Raw genomic sequence first — 12,065 nt, forward strand, 5'->3', positions numbered from 1 at the left:
GGCCCTGGCCTTGAGAGGCTCACAGACTCATAGGGAAACAGACACACAAAGAATGGCAGAGCAAGGGGTTGTGCATTCGAAAAGCATCTTCTGCCAATGTCCCAGCCATGGTTGTGCTTCAGGGCCCAGGCACTCACTCTTCCCTTGGCCCAGAATGCCCTTCCTCCAGAATCTGCACAGCCTCCACTTCCTTCAGATGCTAGTCAGATATCACCTTGTCCGTGAAGTCTTCCTTGACCACCTTATATAAAATCATACCTCTTTCCCTTCTCCATCCATGTTGGCTGCTGCACTCTGCCTTATTTTCCTTCAGTAGCAGTCGTTACCTCCTGAGATACTGTGTTTATTTACATAACATAACATTTGTTCCTGGTCTGACTACCCTCACCTCCTAGAGTATGAGCTTCCCAAAGGCTGGGGCTGCATTGCTCTCTGCTTTCTTAACACACACAGGGTTTGGCACATTGTAGGCCCTCAGTGAGTATTCGTTGAATGAATGGATAGTTCATGTTTGATGGGATGCTGACATTCATTGCCTAAGGAGCCTGCTTAGAGTAGGTGGCATTCATATCTGGTTAAAACAAAGAATCAATGACGGCTTGCCAGGCCTTAATACGGGGAAAGGGTACCAGATGAGAGGTCAGCACATGCAAAGGCATGGCGCAGTTAGAAAGTACGTAATGTCCCTGCCTCTGGAAACACATGAACCATGGCAGCCCTCTCTCACCAGTACTTAGCAAGCAGCACTCACCAGGTGCTAGTAACCTCATGCAGGGATGTATTCAGCCAGTGTTCACTGCCCTCTACATGCCGGGACTCACTGGTCCTGGGGATACAAAGAAGTGTAAGACAGGTCTGTTCCTACTGACATCTGTCCAGTCCTCACTGATATATTCACTCAGTGTGAGCCCATGGGGATACAACAATAAACAACGGCCTCCAGTTCCCACCCCCATGAGGTCTGTGCTCCCGCTGGGCTGGCTGGGGGTGGAGGGGAGGCATGGCAGCTCCTCATCACCAGCCTCCAGAGAGGCTCTTCTGTCTCGAGCTGGAGACGATGTCTGTGGGGAACGTGGGGACAAGCAGGGCTCACTGCCTTGGGCAGGAGGCTGAATCCTCTTCTCAACCTTGGCGACTTCACCAGTCCTGAGGCCACTCGGTATATCCACTGTGCTCATGGATGGCATCAGAGGGGATTTTAGGATCCTGGGCAGATAGTGTGATGGGGCCGTTAACACTTGAGGTAGCTCAGGAGAGTGGGTAGCCCAGGGGTTCACTGTGCTGTTTGGTGTGAGCTCTTTTTTCCTTTGCCTACTTCTCCCTCTAGTACAGAATACGCCATCAATAAATTGCGGCAAGAAGGAAGCGAGGAGGGGATGTACGTGCTGAGGTGGAGCTGCACCGACTTTGACAACATCCTCATGACCGTCACCTGCTTTGAGAAGTCTGAGGTCAGTCAGGACACTGGCTTGGACCAGGCCATACAGCCATGAGGTGTCCAGTGTAGCCTGGTTCAGGAGCTGCTGCAGACAGAACCACCCTTTGCAGGGTGGAATTGAAAAGCCTCGGTCTCTGAGGAGATCCCTGGGAGGTCGGGCAAGGGCCCCTGCTCTCAAAAGGAGACCGCTCCCCAGCAGCCAGACCCCTACATCCTGCCCCTGTAGGGCCCTTTCCTTCTTCCTTCATGGGACCCATGGTGGGGGTCCCCCATGGCTTTGGAAGATGGAACATGACCAGAAAACCAATTCACACCCAACACTTAGAAAGTATAGTGTCGTTATTTAGAGTGGTTTATTTAGACTCAGTGCCAACATCATCTCAGACCCAGAGCTATGCCTGTCTACAGCATTCACTGGTACAAACCAGCACCCAAATGCCACTTCATCCACATGGCCTAACACAGTTTTTTCCAAATGGTAGCTTCAGACACTTTAACAAATTGCCCCCTCATCTTAGAACAATGAATAGAGATGTCTTTTAGTGACTGAAGCATAGCTGAAGCTGGGGATGATGCGAGACACATTCTGAGGGCTAAGATATTCGCCAGAATTACTGACTTCCCCTCACTAGACCACAAATGCCTTTGTTATCATGTAATTTAAAAAAATACAAAGTGGAATATTTTAAAAGACAGTGAGTTTTACAAAATACATCAGTACACTTTAATCAGTACTGATTAGGCTCCACATGCATGGGGAGACCTGGGACATGGAGGGGCCTTTGGCACAGAGGGCAGACGCAGGAAGGACAAGCTCACTGGTGAACCCCTGGGGCTGAACTCAGTCAAGAATGGGAGGAGGAAAGGGCGGAAGGAAGCAGCGCTGCCAAGTGTCCTGGATGAGGCAATGCAGGGACACCACCACCTGCCCAGGCTCTTCCCGAACAGCTGGGCCTCGGGGCTCCATGGCTCAGAGCTTGTCAGGCTCGTTGCCTTTCCAGGATGCTTGCCGTCTATTCATCAGTCATTGGAGGAAGCTTAATGTGTTTACGATGGAGGAGTGCATGAGACAACCCAGCCTCCTCCTGAAGTGGAATTGGCCTGTACAGTACCAAGAGTGTCCATGAGTCCCTAACAATGTCGCATCACCCAGGGAAAACAGCAGTCATAGAAATGATTACTCCCACCACTCACTGTGGCCCACCAGACCCTGTGCCAAGCGCTGTACCTACTTGTGCTTGTTTAAGCCTTGTAATAGCCCTATTAGGTAGGTACAGTTGAAGTACCTACCTAATCCCATTGTACTCATCCCATTGTACAGTTGAAGTAACTGAGATTTTGAATATCATCTCCTAGTTTACACCTTAAGTAAGTCTTTCTGGCCCTCATTTTTTACCACTAAAATAGTTTAGTTTGTACAAAAAGAGTCCATGAAGGAAAACTGCTTATACCTCCTATCTGGCACCACAGTGTCCCAGACCTGAGTCAGACACTGAACACCAGTTCCCAGTGTGGTTCTTCTCAAGTAGAGACATGGCCTGGCAGGGCTCAGTTTGAGGCAATTCCTTGAGAAATTTTGCCATCATAATGATATACCTCATACATAATATTTGCTGGACTTTATAAAGTGCTTACTAAGTTTTTCAAAACACCGCGTTATATAATTGTAGCAGCAATCCTATGAGGTTGGATTTTTCATGAACTTTATCTTACAGGTGAAAAACCAAGTGACGCTTTTGTAGAAATAACTACTGTGTCTGCTATAGTATTAACTCCCTTTTATCAATGCCTTCTCCTGGACCTTGTTTTATTATTTAGTTGTTGGTTGGATTATTTATTGATAATAAACCTTATTTTTGACTAATTTTAGATTTACAGAAATGTTACAGAGATGGTGCAAAATTTCTCCGTACTCTTCATGCAACTTCCCCTAATGTTAATGTCTTATATATCCACGCCTGACCCCATTTTAAACATGTAATTTCTGGTCATTTTCTGAATAGCAGGGGCAGGGTGCCCAGAAGCAGTTCAAGAACTTTCAGATCGAGGTGCAGAAGGGCCGCTACAGCCTGCATGGTTCGGATCGCAGCTTCCCCAGCTTGGGAGACCTCATGAGCCACCTCAAGAAGCAGATCCTGCGCACGGATAACATCAGCTTCATGTTGAAACGCTGCTGCCAGCCCAAGCCCCGAGGTTCGTCTCCCCATGCCAGAGCCAGGCTGTATCCCATCAGTAATGTGCTGAGACTCAGATCGACCAAAACACGCTGGCTGGCTTAAACAAAGTGGACCCTCCCCACAGTTTCTAGGTGTTCTTTATTGAGTTTTATTACACTTCTGTGCCCAACTCACATCCAGTCCCTTGAGTGTGAGCGTCGTCTATAGAAGAGGCATATACCTTTCTCAGCATCTCATTAGGCTGCAGAAAGAGGCATACTCAGCATTAGTAAGCAGAAAATAACTTCTTTCTTCCTGAAGATAAAATGCCTTGAGAGGTCTCCTGTCACTGGTTTATTCATCTGAGAGAGACTCCTGGTACATCTTTTGTGGGCCAAGAACTATATCAGATGCAAACAGTCAGAAATGCATAAGGCCCAGTCCCTGCTCTCTGGGGGTTTCCAGTCTAATGCCAGTGTTACAGGTGAATGAGGCTGCTGCAGTTTGTGATGGGTGTTTTAACCGACATAGATATCATACCCTGGAGTCAAACAGAAAGGGATGATCAAAATCCCTGAGTTCCATAGCACAGGGGGCTGCATAGAGGAGGCAGTCTTGAACTGAGTGTGGGAGGATGACTGGTAGGTTGCCAGTGCGGTCAGGGCATCTCAGCATGTGCAAACAGAGGCACAGGTGGGGGCTACCATGAAGGTGAAGGTGGAAGGGAGGGGCAGGTGAGGCTGAGCTTAGGGTGTGGGGGCCTTGGGTGCTGTGCCATGGAGCTGGGTCTTTATCCTGCAGGCCATGGGGGCGAGGGAGGATCAGGGAGTGAAATGGATCCAAGGGGTGAACCACTCAGCTGTTCCTTGTTAAGCCTCTTGAACAGTGTCACTGATGTTCTGCAGGTGGATTTGTCTCTTAGAATGTGAGGACTGGGAAGACACGTAGAGGTCACACAGTCAACTGTCTTATTTTACAGATGAGAAACTTGAGGCCCAGAAGAGCGAAGTGGGTCTCATCAAAGGTCAGCATCAAAGAGGGGCTTGAGGGCCAGGCCCAACCCGCGTGCCCTAGCTCTTGAGAACTGTTGATTTTGCTGTCCTCACCTCAAGATGCTGCCCTGCACACGTCAGGTTCTTCCCTTAGAAGGAGGAAGGCCTCAGAGAAGGAGCAGCACAGTTGCCACTGAGGCCCCATAAGTGTCAGAGGAAGACCCTCTGAGGAGTCTTTATCTGGGACACATCTTGTTCTTCCAAGCGAACGTGTCTATGAACCCTCACACCACCAGGGGTGGGCAGAGGAAGCAGCACCAGGATAGAAAGGGACCTGGGTTCTTGATGTTTGAATCAGTTTTTGGTCTCAGCAAGGGGCTCGTCACTGAACTTGGTGAAAGAGGAAGGACTTGTGTTCTTGATCAGATAGGGTTTCCTGCCAGGCTCAGAGAATAACTGCAGCCTTTGTTTTCATGCTTGAGGATTTTCCGCAAAGGTAAAAACACATCTGCCACTTGACTGTGAGACCTCAGAGTGAGTTCAAACCTTAAAGCCCAACAGCCCTATTTATTCACAGCAACACACTGGAATGAACCCCAGTTGAGGCTCCTGAAACTCAGTGCTGAATGTGTTTCCTGTTGCCTTTCCCACCTGACCGTGGGCTCTTAAGACAGGACCTGAGTCTCACTCACCTCTCTGTGGGCTTGTGGGGAGGAGAGGAGAGTGCCCAGCACGGAATCAGCGTGAATAATGCCTGTCAGGTGAACCAGGTAGCAGGAGCTGCTGGATGGCGAGTGCCTACTGTGGCCCAGGCAGTTTGTGTGCCTACCTTGTTTATTTCATCTACACAGTAGCTTTTCGTAGATATTACAGACGTGATGAAATTGAGACTTAAGACATGGTAAGTGACTTGCTCAAGGCCATGTAGCTAGTAGTATAGGTAGTAGGAATAATAGTAGCAATAATTAATAAGAACGGCTCCTATCATGTGAGCAGGGCTTACAATTTGCCAGGCATTATTTGGAGATCTTTCATGTTTTAAGTCATTTAGTCCTTACAATAACCCAGAATATGTTGTTATCCCAATTATACATACCCAAGATCACTTAGGTGGAGAATGAGTGGGGATTTGGACTAGCCATCAGCCTAGGACTTTAGAGCAAGGACCAATTCTGACCTTGGGAGAGTAAGAATAAGGCCTGTGTGTGAGACTTCCTTAGATAGGTCCCCCAGAGTGCTGTCTCTTCCTTCTGCCATCTGTAAATTAGAGAAGTGGTGAAATGGTGAAGATTAGACATGAGAATGTTGTGTTGGGTTCTTCAGCTCCTCTGCCCTCCTAACCACGGGGTTTTGATAGCCAGACCCTGATCTGGGTTTCTCACTTGAAAATACAACCAAGAAACTCTTCATGGGATAAATAAAAAGCAAAATGAAAAAGCAGGAGGCCACTCAGAGTGGGCGTGATGGCTCGGCAGGTCCCGCATCTCTGGTCCTGGGTCCTGTGTCCAGCTTCACTGTCCATCTCCAAGTCTGAGGGAGGCCATGTGGAGAGCTCCATAAGGACCCAGGGGGCTCCTGGGCCCGTTTTCCACCAGTCCTTTTAAATCCTCATCTGTGTAGTCAGCTCTGACACTGAGGACTTCTGCAGTCCACTGCCCAGGGCTCCGGAACCCGGATGATACAGGAAGGATGGTAATAGTGACTAAGATGTAATGCCAGTCATAATCACGGTGGCAACCAGTCAGGGAGCATTTTACTCCATATTAGGCGCTGAAGGCAGCCCTTGCCTTGCGTCATCCCATTCATCCACACGGTAACCTATGAGTGACACAGCTGTGGCCCCCATTTTTCTAGTGAGGAAACACCTTCATGGAGGCACTGTGGCTTCCCCCATTCACATTGTTGACCCTGGTGCCATGTTCCCCAAAGTGCCCATGCAAAGAATAGTCCATAAATGGCTTCGGTTCCATTCCCCTCTCTCATTTCCCAAGTGGCTCTGCTGCCTGGCCTTTTGCCTGCAGACACCAGCCATGGGGCCCCTTCTTGATGCCTTTTCTCCTGAGTTGAGTTGAGCCTGAGTTGCCTCTGAATCGGATTTTCCCCAGGTAACAGGGTGGAGTCAGGAAAACGGTATGGAGGGAACAGCCTCTGGAGAAAGGAGTGCCCAGGATATGAGAACAAGGGGAGCCTCTCCCTGAGCCCTGTTTCTGGGACCCACATTTGTTCTCCCGATTAGGGCCAGGTATGTTGTGGGAAGGGTAGAGACTAGAGCCATCTCTGACTTCAGTGTGAATCCTAAGATTATGAACTACGTGGCCTTGGGCCAATTAATCTCTCGGAATCTCTTTTCTCATCTATAAAATGGGGATAAGAATACTGTGTATTCCATAGGATTGTCATAAGACAAAGGAGTTAATGTGTATGTTGCTCATAGAACAGCGGCTGGCACAGAGAAAGCAATCGGAGTATGTGAGCTTAAAAAATTAGAAAGGAAAAGAACGCCCTGTCCTGAGGGATAGCGAGGTTTAGAGATGTGGCCCTGTGCAGGGACCCGGCACTCAGCAACCATTGCCTCCCAGTGGTGTGTGTGGTGGCCTCCGTGGGTTATGCCTGGCTGTTCTTACAGATGTTCTTTTAGGAACTTCCTTCTGTTCCAGTCTAGGAATCAGGACTTCGTTTTCTCCCCTAACTCGTTATTGTCTTCTAGTGTAGGAAAGAGGAAGTGAAGGGAAATGCATGTTCTTTGTCATTTTCCTAACATTCCTGCTTCAGTTAATAAAATTGATGAATAGACACAAGTCTTCAGGGATTCCCGGAATACTTTCCCTGCTAGTCAGGATCTGGAAGGTCCCTTCTTGCCTTACGATAACCTCGTTCCTTGCAGTAGTTTCATGGCGGAAAAGATGATTTCTGTGGATTGTGGATTTCCTGGCCTGGAGGATTTAATAATGTGTTGGGTTTCTGTTTGAATCAGTAGAATCTGGGGGATAGTCTACTTAAACCTGCACATTGAGGGGGCATTTGGTAAGCGCCTCCTCCGTGTCAGGCACCGCTCGTACCAGGAGCTTCAGACAGGGCACTGTTCTGGGTCACCTGCCTTGATCTTCTGGCTCAAAACCAGTGTTTGTTCACCTCCTCCTCTGGTTCCCATCATGCCCTGGGCCTGGGTACTGCTTCTTCCTTCCACAGCTCTCATCTTTAGAAAGACGCCAGCCATTCATTCACACATTTAACAAATAATAATTGAATGCCTGCTATGTACCGGGCTGTGAAGGTGGAGCAGAAAATAAGATGGACACAGTTTCTGACTTCTTTTGGTTTCCAGTCCTACATTTAAAATTTTAATTTCGTTGGGGAAACTGTTTCTGACCTTTCTTACCAGAACAGATCTTGCTGAACCAACCTTGGAGCACCACACACCTGTTCTTTAGAGGAGCTGAACAAATTGTAGCTTTCCATTTAATTGGTGATTTGGGAGTTTTGGCTCTGTCATCACCCTGTGAGCTCCTGGAGGGTAGGAGTCATGTGCCTGTTCAGTAAGCACTTGTTGAATGACTGAAGCAGCAAGTGCCTGCACACGGGTCCCACGGCCCCGGCTCAGTAGACGCTGACTGTCTGGGAACTCAGATCTTGGGTGCTGTGCTCTCAGACTCCTCCAATCTCTTCCACAGAAATCTCCAACCTGCTGGTGGCTACTAAGAAAGCCCAGGAGTGGCAGCCCGTCTACCCCATGAGCCAGCTGAGTTTTGATCGGATCTTCAAGAAGGATCTGGTGCAGGTAAGTCACGGCTGCAGGGTGTGGGCCGGCTGTGGTCCTGCCTCCCTGCAGTGGAGCAGCCTGGGGATCTGGGGCAAGGAAGGCTGTGTTTGGGGAAATCTTAGTAGAAAAAGAACAGGGAGACTTTCCTTTGATGGCAAAAGCCATACAACCAGTGCCTCCATCCTCCTCACCGTTGCTGACGCTCCTCAGAGACGTGTTTTGAGGAAAGTGGTTTGGTCAGGCTTTCTGGGGTTCCCTAGAACTGCAGGAACCTTCTGTGGTGAGGGAATGCTGAGGGGGTGGCAGAGCAGGAGGTGGCTCTCCACAGGGGAGCATGGCCGTCACCCCTCGCTGCCTGCAGCAGGCTGTGTGATGGAGCACCTCCGGAGTTCAGTCCTGCACTTTCTGATGATACTTCCAGAAGGAGCAGAGCTGGGGAGGAGAGAACACAGGGAGGGGACAAGAGGACATGCACAGTCTAGGCCTGAAGGAGAGCTATCTGGAGAAACAGATCCCAGCCTTTGGAGGCCTTTTTGCCCGGAATCTACAGGGGCTGCCCTGGAGCTGTTGCTGGTGGTGTGAGACCCAGGGAAAGCCCACTTTGTATTCTGCCGCCGCACCCCGGCCCTGTTGCATAGAGCCACGCATTGGGGTATCAGGGAGATGGTGTGGCAGCCTTGGAGGGAAGCAAGCACGGTGCCACTCACCACCTGGGGAGATGGCAGCACCTTGGGGGTGTTGGAGGGTGAGGCGGAAGCTGCCTGCTGTGAAGGAGCCCGGGGATAGTGGCACACGGGGGTTTGTTACTTCACCTTTTTCAGTGAGTCCCTGAGATTGTTGGGTAGAGATTGAGGGAGTGGAAATCTACAGCTAAACTGCCTCACTTCCGTCGTGGTACATTTCTTCACCAAAGGCCCATCATTGTTCTCTATTCCTCTTGTGGTGTCAGAGCTATGTCCTGAGATTACAGTCACCAGAGCCACAGTTTCATAGCCTCTTTTCTGTGTAGAACTTACGTAGTCTGTGGGGCCTGCCTCTTTTCCCTCCCCTCAAGCCTCCAAGCAGGTAACCACCATCCTCCATGCCTTCCACATCCACTTAGCCAACAGAGATCAAATATTACACGTGCCATGCACGATTGCTGCCTCAGTAGGCTCCTGTCTGTTTTGAGGGGGTAATCACATTCGCAAGAGTCAAGTTCCAAGGTAGGGAAGTACAGGAGGATGTGGACCTAATTTTGAGAGGACAGAGATGGCTTCCTGGAGGAAGTGGTATCAGAGTCCCAGACCAGGCACAGTGGCTCACACCTGTAGTCCCAGCACTTTGAGAGGCCAAGGTGGGAGGCCTAGGAGTTCAAGACCAGCCTGGGCAACACAATGAGATCCCATCTCTACTAAAAATAAAAATGAGAAAGTTAGCTGTGCGTAGTGGTATGCAGCTATAGTCCCAGCTACTCAGGAGGCTGAGTTGGAAGGAATGCATAAGGCCAGGAGTTTGAGGTTGCAGTGAACCATGATTGTGCTACTGCACTCCAGCCTGGGTGATAGAGCGAGACCCTGTCTAGGGGGTAAGCAGGGTCTCATCCTGGAGGATGAGCTCAAGTAGCTAGGCAAGGTGGAGGGAACAGCATCAGAGGAGGCTGAAGTGGGCCATACGGGCCTTTGTGGGGCCCTGCAGAATCCTGACAGCATATGGTATCATGCCTTGGCCACAGGAAGAGCAATTATTCTGAAAGCATACGGCTTTTACGGGATGTTCTGGGAATACAGCTTCCCATAACCTTGATGGATCACTTCATGACAGATGCAACTTTAATGAATAGCCAAAGACCTTGCCAGGATACAGCAGACAGGGTGGATGCATCGCCATTCGGCTCTGACAGATGACAAATGGTGGCATTTGTGCAAATTAATATACCTGATTAACAATGGTGTGTGTTCCTATGGGGGATAAGACTGATTCCCTTGGTATAAGCTACAGTCCATTTTCCGCATTTCCAGGGGGTCCTCAAATAATAGAATAATGGACCTTCATTTTACAAGTTTCGTGGGGCTAATGTCAACAACTTGACAGTGCCTAAGTTTCGTGAATCCCATTTCGATTTCCAAATACTAAGAATTTTAAAATCAGAATTATTGCAACTTGAACTGGAAGGGTCCTCAGAAATAGATCATGGTGCGGCCAGGGCTTTGCACGGATCATCTCATTCAGTCCTCCTGCCACTCATCCGGGGGTATTGTTCCCTTTCACATGTCAGGAAATCCAGGACACATCGCCCCAGTCTCCACCATCATCTTCACATTGCCATCTCCTCTGTGAGGTTGCCAGGGCAAATGCCGGTGTACTTTGCACCACTAACTTTAAATCCCAGCATGCATGCATACACATGAGCACACACACTGGATAGATGGATGGGAAACACATGGTTCCAGTGTGAGACACTGTGCCTACCTGTGCCAGAGGGCTTCAGATACACATGGGCCCACCAGATGGGTTTCTACCCCCCCGTATGCCTGAGTCTGTACCAGGAGGTTCCGTCCCTGTTTCCTGGTTTGATTCTTATCACAGCCCTATGAGGTCAGTACCATTATTACCTCCATTTGCAGAAAGTGGGCAGAGATTGCCCCCATGTCACATGGCCAGCGGGTGGTAGAGCTGGGATTTGCAAGCCTCTTCACAGGGTAGCACAGCCTGTGAGTAGAGGAGCTGCCTGGGGGCTCCTGTCTTGAGTCTTCTCTGGAGGCCTGGGGTGGGACCCATGTGGCTGGCTGTTGATGGCCCTGTTTGCAGTGTCCTGACAGGTTAGGGGACTGTGTTTTGGCCAGAGGCTGTTCCTGGGGATAGAAAGCAAGGAGCCATTTAGGGAGTAGGAGGACCGTCTCCTGGGGCCCAGCAAATGTCACCACTGTGTTTGGCCAAATAGCTTGTTGTTTTCTCAGGAGACCTGACAAGGACAAGGTGCTGGGGACCATGAGCTGGGGCAGGGAGCCCTCTTGCCTTGGCCCCATCCCACTGATCGTCCATGTTCCCACTGAGGAGCCATTCCCAGACGGTCCATCACTGCAGGGCACAGAGAGGTCACCCCAGCCTTCTGCTTCCTCCCTCAGGGCGAGCACCTTGGGAGAGGCACGAGAACACACATCTACTCTGGGACCCTGATGGATTACAAGGATGACGAAGGAACTTCTGAAGAGAAGAAGATAAAAGTGATCCTCAAAGTCTTAGACCCCAGCCACAGGGATATTTCCCTGGCAAGTGTCTTCCTCTGAATTCCTCCCCTCCCCTCTCCCGTTTCCAGAGCCAGTGGAACACAATGGGTTGAGAAGAACCCTTGCACTTCTTGTGGCCCAGTGGTTTTCAAACTTGCCTTTTACTCAGAATTTTTTTCTCCACATATGATCTTAGTGGACCCTGTGTGTAGAGTGAGGTGGGTTGAGCAGCTCCTCACACTCATCCTGTGACCTCCCTTCCACCCCCAGCCCCCCGGACCTTTCCTAAGGACAGGTCCAGGTGGCCATGCTGTGGAGCCCCAGGACTGGCCAAATGGTTCAAAGTTCCTGATACAGTCCATGGCTCTCAACGCACAGTCTGGAAAATTAAAGCCCAGCGGAGTAAAAGGACTCACCCAGGATCCCACAGACTATTAGAGTGACACAGTCAAATATTGAGCAGAGATCGGCTGTCTTCATTTTCCCTTTGTTCCAGCATAGTGCTAAACA

General features: G+C 49.7%; 1 protein-coding gene across 2 annotated transcripts in view; it reads left to right on the top strand.

The window, feature by feature from the left end:
- Positions 1 to 12,065, top strand: part of JAK1 (Janus kinase 1) — a 237,098-nt gene that overhangs the window by 211,578 nt on the left and 13,455 nt on the right. For both annotated transcript variants that reach the window (XM_038000953.2, XM_007978453.3), the window contains exons 10-13: positions 1,328 to 1,451; positions 3,442 to 3,631; positions 8,258 to 8,364; positions 11,454 to 11,597. In XM_038000953.2, the coding sequence (XP_037856881.1) occupies positions 1,328 to 1,451; positions 3,442 to 3,631; positions 8,258 to 8,364; positions 11,454 to 11,597 (565 nt within the window). The remainder of the gene's footprint in view (positions 1 to 1,327; positions 1,452 to 3,441; positions 3,632 to 8,257; positions 8,365 to 11,453; positions 11,598 to 12,065) is intronic.

The sequence above is a fragment of the Chlorocebus sabaeus genome, chromosome 20 (genome assembly GCF_047675955.1).
Source record: "Chlorocebus sabaeus isolate Y175 chromosome 20, mChlSab1.0.hap1, whole genome shotgun sequence".
Taxonomy (NCBI): Eukaryota; Metazoa; Chordata; class Mammalia; order Primates; family Cercopithecidae; genus Chlorocebus; species Chlorocebus sabaeus.